Source organism: Lepidochelys olivacea, assembly GCF_965140295.1.
Source record: "Lepidochelys olivacea isolate rLepOli2 genome assembly, chromosome: 5".
NCBI lineage: Eukaryota > Metazoa > Chordata > Testudines > Cheloniidae > Lepidochelys > Lepidochelys olivacea.
Window position 1 is genome coordinate 114,206,778 of NC_140415.1, and position 16,591 is coordinate 114,223,368.

At 45.8% G+C, this 16,591-nt stretch overlaps 1 protein-coding gene across 1 annotated transcript in view; it reads left to right on the forward strand.

Moving 5' to 3' along the window:
- Positions 1–1,148: 1,148 nt before the first annotated feature.
- Positions 1,149–16,591, forward strand: part of MTAP (methylthioadenosine phosphorylase) — a 55,763-nt gene continuing 40,320 nt past the window's right edge. Inside the window, exons 1-2 of the mRNA XM_084629105.1 lie at positions 1,149–1,293; positions 12,763–12,849. Of these exons, the coding sequence (XP_084485231.1) occupies positions 1,261–1,293; positions 12,763–12,849 (120 nt within the window). The 5' untranslated portion in view covers positions 1,149–1,260. The remainder of the gene's footprint in view (positions 1,294–12,762; positions 12,850–16,591) is intronic.

Here is a 16,591-nt window from a genome sequence, read left to right on the forward strand (position 1 = left end):
AGCTGGGATGGGTGACGGGATGGATCACTTGATGATTACCTGTTCTGTTCATTCCCTCTTGGGCAACTGGCACTGGTCCCTGTCAGAAAACAGGATCCTGGGTTAGATGGATCTGTGGTCTGGCCCAGTATGGCCATTCTTATGTGTGGGTTTGAAAGGACATTGTTGTGGATTCTATCTAAAACAGTCTGATTAGCACGTTTACGAAATGTAGCATTGCAGGCATGGAAGCTTGGTCAGTACCCAACACTGCTATTTTGTTTCACATCACTCACCAGGGCCAATAATCCTCAAATATTTTGATCAAAATATTTATCTGTGAACATGTTGTGTGTCTTTTTGGTTTGTTCTGCACACTGCAGCGCTTATAGTAATTCTGTGAAACATCCTTCAGAATCTGTGTCCCCAGATGGAACAGGGCACCCTTTCCTTACCCATTTTCCAAGCGAGGAACAGTCCAGTTCTGAATAACAACAGATAACTGTTTCATGCTTTTTCCCTTTGAATAAGAACACGATGACTGTCACATTTGTTCAGGACGCCGTTATTTCTCTCCTGGAAAATATCAGTAGTCTTGCTAACTCTCTCAGGCACCAGTCTTGTGATATTTAGTGCTTTTGTGAAAGTGCCAGGTACAGAAATTGGGTTGTTATGTGAGAATCTCAGCTTTTTTGCCCCCCCCCCTTTTTTTTTTCTTTTTTTACAGTAAAATTTGTAGCCTTCATGCTTGTGAAAAGCTTGAAAACACGAACCCTCATCACAGGAAGGCAACTTTTTAAAAAAACACCCTTAAACGGTAATGGGTAAACTAATCTGACTGGGGGGAGGCCTGGTTCATTTGCGTACACTAGGGCTTGGTACTCCTGCCCCTGCCCTAGGCCGGCCGGCGTCGGCTCGCTTGGGAGAGGCAGATGCCCAGGGGCGGGTTTTCACAGCGCTCCGCGGGGCAGCAGCCGGCGGGCCCCCGGGGGGGAGCCCTGCGCGCGGGTAGCACCGACTAGCAGCCATCCTCCCCCGGGCTACGGCCCCGCAGCCGGCGCTGGACGGCGGCTGGCTCCCTGCGAGCGCAGACTGCGGGGCGGAGGGCGAGGCTCCCCGCGGCGCAGTGCGGGGCCGCCCGGGGAGCCGGCGCTGCCCAGCGGCTGCGGCTGCCTCCTCGCAGCAGGGGGCGGGACTCGTTCCGCCGACTGCAGCCCCCCGGCCGGCGCTAGCCTGGGCGGGCCGAGCCGGGACCGCCCCCTCGTCCTTCCTCTAGCAAACATGGCTGCAGCCGCGGCCGCCCCGGCCGCCAAGGTAAGAGGCGCTGCGGGCTCCCGCCCGGGCCCAGGCGGGGCGATTCCCGCCCCCCGGTCCAGCCTGTGGGTCCCCCCCCCCACGCGGGAGCCCCTGGCGGCCGCCGCGGGGTGCAGGCGAGTCAGGCTGGGGCACGTGGGCTCCGAGGGAGGCGCCTCTGGCTGCGGGGTGCATGTGGCAGGTTCCTGCCCGCGCCGGGGCGCATGGGCTCGGGGTGAGCGGCGTCTGCTCTGCTGTGATGCTCGGCAGCGCCCTTCGCTGCCCACCCTCCTGCCCCCGCTTCGGCCCCGCGCCCTCCCTGCTGGGGGGGGGGCACGGCCCCGTCGCCCCCCCCCCCTTTCTGGCAGGGCCCTGCTGCTCGTGTTACAGGGCACCCCCCCCAACGGCCATAGTGCAGACGTGTTGAGGCCTCCCACATGTGTTCTTGTCCAATAAAAGTCTCTTTGTCGGGTTTCCTTGTCGAGTCTGGAGGGGAGGCAGGGAGCTGCGGTCATTTACCATAAAGGCTCACAGGGTGCTGCCTCGGCCAACTAATAATAGTCAGCAGCAGCTGAGCATGGCAACGCGACAACGCTGGGTGTCTAAAAATCCAACCTTTAAAAGGAAAAGTTAGAGGCTGTTGTCGCACTCGGCATCCTGTGCTCTACCAAAAGCTATTTCTGGGCTCTGGTCAAGCGATGGGTAAAAGCATGATTGTTCGCTAGATCAGTGTCTTGTTTACTGTAGGTTTGCCAGGTATTGATTTGTTAACTGGCTGCTGGTTTGGGGATTTGCTTTCTCCCCCACTCCATTTATAGTACTCAGTGCCATAGTTAAGGCTAGGGGACCCTGCAGAATTCTGTTGTAGTCCTATCTTCACTGACCTGACTTTCTGAAAACTGTAGATGATCCTACATACGTATCTTGTGGAATAAGAGCTAGGAGAGGCCAGGTCCATCTGCACTGAGGCTCTGTGCCATCACACACTAGCTTCCCAGACCCCCTCTATGGGAGCGCTGCTGCAAGGGTCCACTATCCTCCAGCTCATGTGATGATTCACTCTGTTAATACTGATTTAGCATTAATTTAGGTGTTAAGATTGTAAACTCTTTGGGAGCAGGGACTACTTTCTGTTTTATGTTTGTACTGTAGCCTGTACAATGGGGTCTCTAGGCCCTATGATGCACACCAATGTCAGAGGCTCTGTAGTTTTAGCTGCTATGCTTAGCCCTTTGCCTGCCTCTGTAGGACATGCTTTTTGGACCTGGGAAACAAGGAAGACTGGAAGAAGCTCCCACAGTTCTTGAGGTCAATGTGTAGACAAGCAATTTTCCCTGTCTTGAGAGAAAAGGGAAGCTAATTTGGGGTATCTCGGTTGGTGTCTGCCTTTTCCGTGATTGGGGTGGGCCGAGTCTCTCTCACAGGGATATCTGTCCATTGAGGTACTATCTGCGCTGCTGTGCCCTGACAACCCACAGGAAGGTCTATGAAAGCAGGACTTGCTGCAGCAGTAAACTCTGTGGTTCCATGCTGCCACCAGGCCCACCTGCTGTGTTGCCTAGTTCCAGCCTCTTCTGACCACCCCAGGGGCCTGGGAAACAGGAAGAGGAAGAAGAGCAGCTGGACTGGCTTGTGGAAGGGAAGCATGAAGTCCAGTGCTGGAGCTGATGTGGGTTCTCTTCTTCAAGTGGTCACAGCTGTGTATTCCCCTCAGGTGCATGCATACCTGAGGGGAATGCATATCTGCACCCACCTCTCAAAGAACAGTGGTTACAGGTAAATAACTGGTTTCAGAGTAGCAGCCTTGTTAGTCTGTATCCGCAAAAAGAAAAGGAGGACTTGTGGTACCTTAGAGACTAACAAATTTATTTGAGCATAAGCTTTCTTGAGCTACAGCTCACTTCATCGGATGCATTCAGTGGAAAATAACTGGCTTTTATCTGTCAGTTCCTCTTGTCAGAGGGGAAGCTGCTCTAATGAGCCTTTGCTGGCTCCTTTAGAGAGAACTACCTGTCCGAGAGGCTGAAACCTGTCCCCAAGCATGATTAGCACAGTTGTGGCACAAGGAAAGAGGGACGGTGATTTCCCCCAGCTCCTAGTTAGCTCATCTTCTTTCTGCAGCAAACTTACTCTGACTCTGCATTGCCCCTCCCCACTGTGAAGCACTCGTCCTTTCCTCCCCAGCTCTCTGCAGTGGCTTCAAGTTGTTGCCAAAGGGTAGATAAGGGTGCTGGACTCATGCCTCTATGATTCATTCCCTCCCATATTGCACTAGGTTGTCCTCCTATTTGCCAATCTCCATTGTTCCATCTGCAACCACCCCTAAAATCCCTACCCACTTTCATATTCCCCCAACACCACAGGGTAGGTTGGGGGGGGGGGGGGCATACCTATCCCCCAGCAATGCCCACCAGTGTAATCCACTCCTCCATCCCCATAATGATGACAGCCTGCTCCTCATTCCTGCAACTTGACATAAGACCTTCCCTGCATTGGTGGCATTCCCAGAGATGAAAGCTGTCTGTGGGCTGTGATGGTAGCTCCAGCTCCTCAAACAGCGTCGTAGCAAAGGGCCCCTCTCTCTGACACCTGCCCGTGAGTTTAAATTGTCAGCTTTATATTACAAAGGGAGTGTGTTGAAATCCCATTGCACCCGTGCTTTTTGTTACTCGAAATTTAGAAACAGAATCTACTTTCTATTAGTGGAACTAAGTTTTGCTGTGATTTTTAAAGCAGAAAATAAAAAATAGTGTCACATGGATTGTGTTTTGGGAGGAGGGAAGGAGTAAAAGTAAGGTCAGTTAGGAAAAAGAACAGTTTGGCTGTATTGTGGATTCTCAATCAGGGAGTCACAATCACCCTGCCCATCCCATATTGCTTAATGAGAGGGGTTACAGCTATATCCTGGCTAGACAAAAAAGTAGTAGTGAAAATCAAGGAGGTAGCCCAAGTTCTACAGACATCGGCCTGTTTCATCAGCCAGCTGATAATATGATGAAGAACCCCATATCTCCAGTTTGCATTGTTGTCTTTAATTACAAAGTTTATCATTTTTACTGGATAGAACAATTCAGTTTGAAAAGCACTCTCTGTGGAAATTATCCTCAATCTTAAATTCTGGGCTGCAGTTATGTTGGCAGATATGTGGTTCCTAACTAAAACTAACTTAATTATTAGCCCCTTTTATTCATTTTTTTAGAATTTCAAAGAATAATAAAAACCTTTCACAATTTCTATCCTGATTTGTATGAGTTACAAAATTCAGCAAACACTGAAGAGTATTTGAACAATTTCCAGCCTCTGTTTAGATCGTAGTTTGTGATTGGTCCCATAAGGATATGGCTATACTGCAGTCACAGGTGCAATAGCAGCTTTTGTAGACATACTTTCTGGGCGAATTCTGTGCCAAAAAAATTAAAAATTCTGCGCACAATATTTTAAAATTCTGCATATATTATTTGTCAATAACACAATATAATCACTCCAGTTTCAATTATTTTGGTAACTTATTTCAAAATACCTGTCAGAAAGTATGTCAACAATACAGACAACAATGAAAAAAGATTCCCCCAGGAGTAGAGAGTTAAAGAAACCCAATTGGGGGTATGCTGGAGGGGGCTGTGTCTGCTCCCTGAGAGCCCAGACACCTCAACTCCCTCCCCCCAGCCGTGGAGCACCTCCCAGCTCCAGCACCCTCTTTCCCCCCAGAGCCCAACTGCAGGGCGCCCCCAGAGCCCAGATGCCTGCACCTCCTTCCCCCCAGAGCCCAACTGCAGGGCGCCCCTAGAGCCCAGATGCCTGCACCTCCTTCCCCCCAGAGCCCAACTGCAGGGCGCCCCTAGAGCCCAGATGCCTGCACCTCCTTCCCCCCAGAGCCCAACTGCAGGGCGCCCCCAGAGCCCAGATGCCTGCACCTCCTTCCCCCCAGAGCCCAACTGCAGGGCGCCCCCAGAGCCCAGATGCCTGCACCTCCTTCCCCCCAGAGCCCAACTGCAGGGCGCCCCCAGAGCCCAGATGCCTGCACCTCCTTCCCCCCAGAGCCCAACTGCAGGGCGCCCCTAGAGCCCAGATGCCTGCACCTCCTTCCCCCCAGAGCCCAGATGTCTGCACTTCCCTCTCCCCAGAACACAGCCACCGACAACTGCATTCTGCTCTCCCGCCAGAGCCCGGCTGCGGGGCACCCCCTGGCTCAGACACCTGCACCTCCCTCCCCCAAGACCTTTACTCCCCCCAGCTTCTTTACTGTCCCACAGAGGGACGCAGTGCCCTTCCTCACCCTTTGCCTGAGCTGGGACTCCCAGACCCTCTCCCATCCCTAGGCCGATGAGGATCAAGCAAGGCTTCAGAACTTGCAGAGCCTCCATCCCCACCAGGCTGGTGCTCTGCGAGCTACAATGACCCTAATGGCCACCAGCAGCTCTGCAGCCCCAATGCTGCAGGGGAAACATCAAATTCTGTGCAAATTCTGCATTTCACAGTGGCGCAGAATTCCCCCAGGTGTAATAGCTAGTACAGCTAAAAATAGCACTGAAGATGCAGCAGGGACCTGCGTACGTTTTCACGTTGCTAATCTGTGCAGAAGTTCATAGGTGCTGGAACTAGAGGTGGTGGTGGTGGGGTGCTGCAGCACCCCCTGCCTTGAAGTGGTTTCCATTATATACAGGATTTACAGTGTGGTTCAGTGTCTCTCAGCACCCCCACTATACAAATTGTTCCTGCACCCATGCAGAAGTCCATGCCAGTGTCATCTCTGCTACTTTTAGTATGCTAGTTAGATTAACGCTAGTGTGGGTGTGTCTACGTGACCTGCAAATCCCACCTTTGATTGCCATGTAGATGTTGTTTCTACTCCATATGAGGATGACTGAAACTTTGGACTCTGGAGTAATAAATATCTCATAATACTTCAGGTACAGTTTTTGAGGCAAATAATCATAGCTTTCAGGACTCTTGAGTATTTTCATGAACAAAGCAGTATTTGTCCAAATACTCATGATCTGTGAATAACACTAAAGCAAAAATAACCATTCTTATTACAAAAATTATAAGCAAATATTAATGTGATTTATTTTTCTTCCCTAGTCTGCCAATTTGGATTATACAGTGTATTAAGAATTTAGTTGTTTGCCTGCAATAACACACATACAGCACAAGGTGGCACCAAAAGGAAAAAAATCTGTTTATATACTACCGCACAGCAGATGACATGAACCAGGCTTTCACATGGAAAAGTATTTGGCACGTAACAAAGACCACAGTCTTTGCTTATTGAAAAGAGATGCCTGATGAGCTAATTGCAATATAATGACACGGCATCTGTAGGGTTTCTATAAACGTAGGGTTGTAGAAATTGAGAGCAAGAGACAGATTTTTGTTTTAGATTGTCACTGGGATTTCCACGTGGTGCTTTTTTATTATTATTATTTTGTTAAGAGATACACCTCCTTAGTTGTACAGCTAGAAACCATTCTGAGAGTTTAGATAACATACTTTTATTACTGACAAGGTATTGGGGGGGGCAAGAGAGGGGGTATGTGGTTTTGTTTGTTTTTTAAAAGCTCAACGTGATTTGAGTTCTTCCACTTAAAATTCAGACAAACACTGCAACAGTAACTGCCAATTGAAAAAAGCAATATTTTTGCTTTGTGTAACAGAGGGCAAAATTTTTATTTCTTTACGTGCCAACAGTGTGCTTGGGATTGTAAAAGACCACACAGTTAAAAACAGCCACTACTCTGAAGAGCCTAATCTAATTCCCATTGAAGTCAGTAGAAAACCTCCCATTGTCTTAAGTGGGAGTTGGATCAGACCCTAAAAGACACAAAGATGACTGGTTCCACCTGGAAGCCCAAGGAACATATAACTTGGAAGTGTATGTTTCTTTCTCGTTGTATTATTAATTTGATTGTGAAGGCTGCACAACTTTCTTTGATTGAAATATGCAGTAATAAATCAGTCTGCCCTCGGTATTCATTGTGAACGTGGGGCACTGACAGCTTAACCGTTTTGCTTTTCTGACTGACCCAAGAGAACATGCACCAAATCCTTATTCCTATGGATGTAGCTTTGTTGAAGAAGTCAGCATTTGCTAAAACTAAATGGAGATTCCCTCTTCGTTGCTAGCGCTACGCTGGAACTTGTTAACTCTGTGTGGGCTGCACCAGAACACAAAGCTTTTTAAAGAACAAAACCAAACCTGTATCCCCAGCAGAATACGAATTCACATTCTTCATACTTTCACTAACAGAAGATGCCACCATGCTGGCTGTGAATACTGTCCCCCTGTCGGGCACTCTGTGTAGAGGCCTGGTGGTAGAGCCAAGAACAGAAATGGTATTTCTTTGTATGTGTGTAACTTAGCTTGGTAGCAGCAGGTGGAGCTGGTACTACTTTGTAAGGCAATGGCTGATTGTGGCGGGCCTTGTTTAGAAAGCAAACTCCGCGTATGGTAATTAGCTTTTTATAACACAAATACAGAGTTATGCTAAACCGCATTGTTACATTTCAGGTATTATTAAGCACCACTCTTTGAAGGTTACAAGGTTAAAAAGAATACTCTGAACCCAAAAGTAGGTCCAGGGGCACAACTATGAAGTCCCGAGGGGGTTCTGTGCATAGTGGAAGTGTTCTCTGGTCCCTTTCCAGCATTCTTCTGGGTAAGCAAGGTTGAGTAATTGTAAAATAAGGTGTCTCTGTAGGTGCAGTGGGTTAGTTGGACTATAGCTCCTTAAACCTAGAAGGATACATAATTCATGTATCAAAAGCTGATCAAAACTAGAATTTCTTTTCTGTGGGAAATTCCAGCATTTCAAAAAATTTCATTCTGAATTGGAATGAAAATTTCCCACAAAGCATTTTCTGAAAATGTTTTGTTTTGGGTCATGTTTGTTTCATTTATGGCTTTTATATACCGTATTTTAATATTTTATATGTTTAAATTTTTTTTGTTAGGGTTTAAAGAATTTAAAATTTATATGAATATAAAATATATGAAATAGTGATTGGTAATTTGACATTGGTATTTGATTTGCTCATTTCTGGTATTCTGACTGGTCATTTGTAATATAATTATTTTGTTATACCATTTTTACAAGAATAAAAAATTATAAATAAATTTCAAAATAAAAAAGTTGTTTCAAAACAATATACCAAAACATTTGTATAAGTCTGAAATGGAAAGTTCCAACATTATCAAAATGCTTGGTTTCAATTTTTTTCTAAATTAAATTTTTATCCAAATCAACAGTCCATGGAACATTTTGACCAATGGAGATTTTCCAGTGGAAAAACATTTCTTCATACATTTTTTTTGACCAGCTCTAGATTTAGTGGTCTCTCTCTTCCCTCCTTTTTTATGTGTGAGTGGATGAAATACTCCTATATCTGATGATCACCTTTAAAGTAGCACAAATTAGTTTCAGAGGCATAGTTTGCTCTCATATTGTTTTTTAGAATAAATCCCTAATTACTGTTTCAGACATTGCTGGGACCTCCTGTGTCTCCATCAAAAAGAAGTTGAATGGACATAGAACCATCGAACCATAGGACTGGAAGGGACCTCGAGAAGTCACTAGTCCAATCCCCTGCACTCATGGCAGGACTAAGTATTATCTAGACCAGTGGTTCTCAAAGCCGGTCTGCCGCTTGTTCAGGGAAAGCCCCTGGCGGGCCGGACCGGTTTGTTTACCTGCTGCGTCCACAGGTTCGGCTGATCGCGACTCCTACTGGCCACGGTTCACCGCTCCAGACCAATGAGGGATGCAGGAAGTGGTGCGGGCCAAGGGATGTGCTGGCCGCCCTTCCCGCAACCCCTATTGGCCTGGAGCGGCGAACCACGGCCAGTGGGAGCTGCAGTCAGCCGAACCTGTGGACGCAGCAGGTAAACAAACCGGTTCGGCCCGCCAGGGGCTTTCCCTGAACAAGCGGCGGACCAGCTTTGAGAACCACTGATCTAGACCGTTCCTGACAGGTGTTTGTCTAACCTGTTCTTAAAAACCTCCAATGATGGAAATTCCACAGCCTCCTAGGCAATTTGTTCCAGTGCTTAACTACCTTATAGTTAGGAATTTTTTCCTAATGTCCAACCCTAACCTCCCTTACTGTAATGTAAATCCATTATTTCTTGTCCTGTCCTCAGAGGTTAGGAGAAAATTTATTTTTTTTTCTCCTTCTAACAACCTTTTTGTATTTGAAAACTTTTAAGTTCCCCCTTCTGTCTTCTCTTCTGCAGACTAGATAAACCCAATTTTTAAAAATTTTCCTCACAAATCATGTTTTCTACACCTCTTTCCTAAAATGTGGCATCCAGAACTAGACAGTCCTCCATATGAGGCCTTAACAGTGTGGAGTAGAGTGGAAGAATTACTTCTAATGTTCTGCTTACAACGGTCCTGCTAATACATCCCAGAATTATGTTTGCTTTTTTTGCAACAGTGTTACACTGTTGACTCACATTTAGCTTTGAAATCCACTCTCATCTCCCTCTCCCTCCCCCCCCCAAGATTCCTGTCCGCAGTACTCCTTCCTAGGCAGTCATATCCCATTTTGTGTATGCAATTGATTGTTCCTTCCTAAGTGGAGTACTTGACATTTGTCCTTATTGAATTTCATCCTGTTTACTTCAGACCATTTCTCTAGTTTGTCTGGATGATTTTGAATTTTAACCCTATCCTCCAAAGCACTTGCAATCCCTCCAAGCTTGGAATCATCTGCAACCTTTATAAGTGTACTCTCTATGCCATTATCTAAATCATTGATGAAGATATTGAACAGAACTGGACCCAGAACTGATCCCTGCAGGACCCCACTCATTATGTCCTTCCAGCATGACTGTGAACCACTGATAACGACACTCTGGGAATGGTTTTCCAACCAGTTATGTACCCATCTTTAGTAGCTCCATCTAGGTTGCATTTTCCTAGTTTCTTTAAGAGATCATGCAAGACAGTATCAAAAGCCTTACTAAAGTCAAGATATACCACATCTACCACTTCCCTCCTATCCACAAGTATTATTACTCTGGTAAAAGAAAGCTGTTAGGTTAGTCTGACAGGATTTGTTCTTGACAAATCCATGCTGACTGTTATTTATCTTGTTGTTATCTTCTAGTTGTTTGCAAATTGATTGCTTGATTATTTGCTCCATTATTTTTCCAGGTACTGAAGTTAAGCTGACTGGTCTGAAATGCCCCGGGTTCTCCTTATTCCCCTTTTTATAGTTTGGCACTATATATGACATTTCTCAGTCTTCTGGAATCTCTCCCATCTTCCATGAGTTTTTGAAGATAATTGTTAAAGGGTCAGATAACTCCTCAGTCAGCTCCTTGAATATTCTAGTATGTATTTCATCAGACCCTGGTGACTTGAAGATGTCTAACTTGTCTACGTAATTTTTAACTTGTTCTTTCCCTATTTTAGCCTCTTCTGATCCTACCTCGTTTTCACCGGCATTCACTACGTTAGCCATCCAATCACCACCAACCTTTCTGGTGAAACCCAAAACAAAGAAGTCATTAAACACCCTGCCATTTCCACATTTTCTGTTGTTATTTTTTCCCCCTCATTGAATAACGGGCCTACCCTGAACTTGGTCTTCCTCTTGCTTCTAATGCATCTGTAGAATGTTTTCATGTTACTCTTTATGTCTCTAGCTAGTCTGGTCTCATTTTGTGCCTTGGCCTTTCTAATATTGTCCCTACATCCTTGTGGTGTTTGTGTATATTCATCCTTTATACTTTGACCTAGTTTCCACGTTTTGTAGGACTCTTTTTTGATTTTTTTAGATAATTGAAGATCTCCTGGTTAAGCGAGTGTGGTCTCTTGCCATACTTCCTATCTTTTCTACGCATATTGCAGGCAAGCAAGGAAGGCTTCTTTGGTTGACAGCCTCCATCCTGGGTAAAAGTCTGTTCGCTCAATGTGAACGTCTTACGCAATTTAACCTGAGATAAAATGGTGTGGGGCACTGTGTAGGTTTGGGTAACTGAGTGCTTGGCTGAACTGGGGCTCTAGTCAGCCAAATAATGTTTTTTCTAGGAGGCTACATGGCCTGAAAGTTAGTAGCTTCTCAGCTAATAGCTTTGTGTCAGACAAATCTAACTAGTTGCCAACACACTTTCCTTTTTGTCTCTTCCCCATGCATCTAGAAGCAACTGCTATTGGGAGAGGAAGAAACTTAAGAGCCATACCTTAATGGCAATCAGGGTTAATTATATCAATTCAGGAGTTGCATTTCTGGGGACCATTATGTCCCTGGTGACCAGAGCTACTGAGGGCTTGGCTATGCTTGCAAGTTAGAGTGCATTAAAGCAGCCCTGGGTGCCCTAGCTCACTACCCGTCCACACTGGCAAGGCATGTAGAGCGCTCTGACTCCACGGCTAGAGCGCTTCTGGTACTCCACCTTGGCGAGAAGATTAACGCTTGTTGCACCTTGGCTGAAACGCCCGGGCGTCAGTGTGAATGAGGTTTTGCATTACTGCGCTCTGATCAGCCTCTGGAAACGTCCCATAGTCTCCTTAAGTCAAATGGCCACTCTTGTCATTGTTTTGGAATCGCTGCAAGAATGCGGATATGCCCTTTGAAAGCTCCGTTTCTGACATCCGGCATGCTTATCTGCTCTGGGACAAAGCAACCATTAGCGTGGACTTCTGTGTGGGGTGGGGGGGTGTCTGCTGTTGTCTGACCTTACAAGACACCATGCTGACATGCTCCCAGCCCCCCCACAAACCCACTCTCTCTCCCCCCACATAGACACAGCACATTCCCTGTCACACTCCACCACCACCATTTGAAAAGCACATTGCAGCCACTTGCATGCTGGGATAGCTACCACAATGCACTGCTGTCTGTGGCTGTTGCAAGAGCTGCTAATGTGGCCACGCCAGTGTGCTTGTAGCTGTCATTGTGGACAGATTGCAGCGCTTTCCCTACTGCGCTCTGTGAAGCCTAGTTTAACTCAAAGCGCTCTACATCTGCAAGTGTAGCCATGCCCTCAGTCTTTGTCCTTGTTCTTCCCATTGCAGAACAGGTGTACAACAATCTCGTATGAATACTATTTGTGTTACAGCCTTGATTACAGCATAAGTTGTGCTGATCTCTTTGGCATCAGTTATCAAGTTTGCCAGTTAACACCCATGTTTACTTTCACATTGGGGATAAATGATTAATCAGTGGCTCGCTCTTCGTGCAGTTTGATAACTTCTAAATTTGGTGTCTGTTTGAACTGGGGAGTGGTAGTCAAGCCTTTGTACTTGGGGAAAATTATATGAAATATGGCCTAAAGTGACATGCTACAAGTCTTCATGAGAAACCTGAGCTGTAGCTATAATGATTGGTGCTTTTTGGATCCTTGGTTCTGGGCCCATCTCAAGCAGAGATGAGTCAGAAAATAAACTGGGTAGCTGGCTAGAAATCCAGGGTTAGTGTCACTGTCAGATTTAACATGCAGTGTAATCTCTAGAGCTCTAATACTTATTTTTGTTTGTTTGTGAGATTGGAATTATTGGTGGAACTGGCCTGGACGATCCTGACATCTTGGAAGGAAGAACAGAAAAATATGTGGATACTCCTTATGGCAAGGTCTGTATAATATTTTTCTTATGGCTTGCTAAGATGCTTTTTTTTTTTTTTTTTTTTTAAGAGTCTTTTACTTGTGTGCTTTATGGTAAGTTTTTCAGCCTAGGAGGTACAAAGTAGACAATGCTCACAATAGATTGCTGAGTGTTGGTCAGTGTAATAGAGTTCCTGAAGGTCAGGTGGCAGTGCTCCCAGCATCCAGCCTCGCCCTGCCCAGGACAGCTTTTCAGTCTAGTTCCTCACCTGTGTGTTGACTTAGCATCATCTTGTGTTTTCAGTGTCCTTGCCTTCTCCTTACTATGAGGCTTATGCTCCATCTGCAGGAGAAGAAGTTGGTAGGTCAGCCTGTGCCTTCCCACTCCATCGGGCTCCAGCCCAGGCCCTATAAGAGTTAATTAGGATCTGGCATCTTGCAGTCTCTTCGGAGTTACCCTTCCTGGGTCCCTCCATCTCTCCCAACAGCTCCAGGTACAACGTAAGATATCAGTAGAAAAGGCAGCTAAACCTTCAGCCCCAACTGGGCACAGCATGCAGTCCTCTTCCTCACAGGGAGGCTTCTTCGGCACCCTTCTCCAGGAAACCCCAAGGTAGATGTGTCTTCCTCCCCACCTCCCCTTCTGAGCTGAGTTGCTCCCTCTTAAGCCTGTTCTGCAGTTGGAGGATGCTCTGCAGGTTTGGGGAGGTGGGGATACCTGGGCGCAGTGTGGGGTTTGTACACCGTATCACAGTCAGCTTATAATGACTGCGAGAAGCAAGGTGTTATAATGACAACCAAGTGTGGAAGAGAATACACCCCATTCTCCCCCACATCCACTGTTCTTTAAATATGATGAGATAAGAAACACAATGGAGAATTCTCAGCCCAGGGTTGGGACATGGTGGTTTGCAACTTTCCAATTCTGGGCTGCTCCACAGCCTCTGGCATAATCTAGACAGCCCTGTGGGCCTTTCTAAATTAGAGCAGCCTTCCCTGGCAGCCTCTGGGCCTCAGCACTACTTAGGATCTCTGCAGTATTACTTGCTGTGACCCCACCCTGGTACTCCCCCCTACACCAAGATTTACAAGGGGATCCTTGTGAGGCAGCCTTACGACTGTCTTTTGCTGGTCCTGTGCAGGGAGGAATTCCCTACCAGCCAGATTCTAGGCTTTCAGAGGCTTTATGTTACTCCATCCCTTTTACCAAGCAAAAGTGGCTGGAGCTAAGGTGAGAATCTCACCCTATGTCTGTTTGTTTAGCCAACTGTTTATACCTATAGTGCAAGCACATAGTAAGAGACAGTCCGTACCCCAGAGAGCTTGTAATTTAAATAGACCAGGCAGAAAAAGGATGGAAGAAAAGGAGTGTTGTTATTCCCATTTTACTGGTGGGGAACTGAGGCAGACAGCGTAAGTGACTTTACGTAGGTAGTGTATAATAAAATGGGAAATTAAACGCAAATCTTCCATAATATCTGCAAAACAGGAAACTGAGCACTGTTCAGAACAACCATCCATGTGATATTTTGCTGTATGTTTACCATCTTCTACCAGTGCAGTTCATAAGACATATGATACGTGGCAATAACAGTTATTTTATGGGGAGGAACCTGTGTGGAAACCTAAACCTGTATATCTTTTTCATGGGGTTCAACACTACCCTGTAGGGTCCAAGATCTGGAAGGAGAACTCTACCTCCAACAAAAGTGGTGTTGGGGAAGACTTTGTGAGTGTAAGGGACACGGGGGGAGAACAGAGTAAATGTGGACTCTGGCAATTGGCCATGGTGGGGAGGTAATAAGGTAGGGGGAAAGCTGAATTAGAGGAAGATATTTGAATTTCCAACCACCCTGTAAAATCTGCAAGAGTACTGGGAAGAGGATGAAGGGGACTTATTCACGTGCATCCCTCCATCTACCCCACCCTGCTCCCAAAACTAAAACAAGCGTCTCATATAGAACAGAGATCCTTTCACCTCTAAGATGTTGTCTTGAATCCAGGCTAGAATAGCAAAAACAAAATGGTTGCCATCTGACATTTCCCCTATATGAGATTAGCTGCTGGTTTTAGTAATGTTCTCAGTGGAAATTGTGCATATTGGAAAATTGCCATTGCAATTGACACCTTTTTATTGGCTGTCTTAGTATATAATTCTGGGGCTTTATGTACATGGAAGATTTAACTGTCCTCTTGCCCTTGGAAAGGTCTCTTCAGATCATAGTTTGGGGTAAATTGGTGGGACAATGTGGGGAAACTTTCATTATTATTAAATGTGCATATTGATGTTTTCTCACAAGCATATAGAAGGAAATTGTGCCATAGTGAGGGAAATTGAGAATTGGACTGATTGGTCTTGCAACTTTGAAATCTGACCCGGTGCACTACTGCTATGCCATCACAGGGATCCCTGCATTTCCCCCATCAAACCTCAGACTGCAAAGTGTACCAAAATATGATGATGTGGAAAAATGTCTCATAGCATCTAGATTGAGGCCACCAAAATAATTTTATTTATAATTCCAAATACACTTGAATCTACACTTTGCAATGTGAAAGAGCTAATGCATCAATCTACTGTTCTGTTCTCTGATTTTTCTTCTGATATGAGGTATTCAATTTCAGTAGATCTTATTAACTGTGGCTTTAAACACACACATTATTTTACTATCCTGCAGCATTAGCTCTGAGCTATGTTATGGATGATTTTAAGGTACACAGCAAATTTGCTGCGATACTTCATAAATTGATAAACACTAGCTGTGTAGTGAGTTGTGTTATGGAATGTTGTAAGAACAAAATCGCTTGGTAACTAGACAATAAGGGTTTTCTCTATCCTGATGCCTAAGGAAACTTTGCTCTCCCAAAGCCACATCTGGCTCAGAACAGTGAGTAAGCATTTGGTAAGGGATATAGCCAGGTTAATGAGATGTTTCAAATGTCAGTAGGTTAAAATTAAATAGGGACTTTCTAAAAAATCAGGATATGATAAATCCTCTGGACAATTCCCTTTTTCTAAAGGCATTGTGATTCCATTTCTGGCAGACTTTAAAGCATGATACATAGTCCAATAAAATACAGCACTTGAAGAGACCATGTAATGAGAATAAAACAGCAGATATAAAATCAAATGACAACTGAGATATTGTACTTAGCATTAAACTACAAATAGTGTTCCTATGGGAAGTATTAGACATCATAGCATTTCTAAAATTGTATGGGTGGATATTTTTAAACATTGGGAAGATAGTTAATAAATTAGTAATTATGATCAAGAAAGAAGTAAAATTAAAAGATTTTGTAAATGTCTATTTTGGTTCTAAGACCCAGGATAACAGTGGAATGACTGGCACTGAAGAAGGTGGCTTAAACTTTTTGGTGCACAGCTTCATTTCCACTAATTTAGGGCCTGGTTTTCAGAATCTCGGAGGAGTTGCCATTCTAATTTTTGTCAACAGGAGCCGCAGAAGCTCAACATCTCTGAAAATGAGGCCCTAAACCAGAGATGGGCAAACTAGGCCCACGGGCCACATCCAGCCCGCGGGACCCTCCTGCCTGGCCCCTGAGCTCCTGGCCCTGGAGGCTGTTTCCCGGCCCTTCCCTGCTGTTCCCCCTCCCCCACAGCCTCAGCGCACCACGCCACTGGCGCAATGCTCTGGGCGGCCAGGCAGCGCAGTTGCAGAGCCACCAGTGCTCCAGGCAGTGCGGTAAGGGGTGTTGGATAGAAGGCAGGGGAGTTGGGGGGGGTGGTCAGAGGGTGGGGAACAGGGG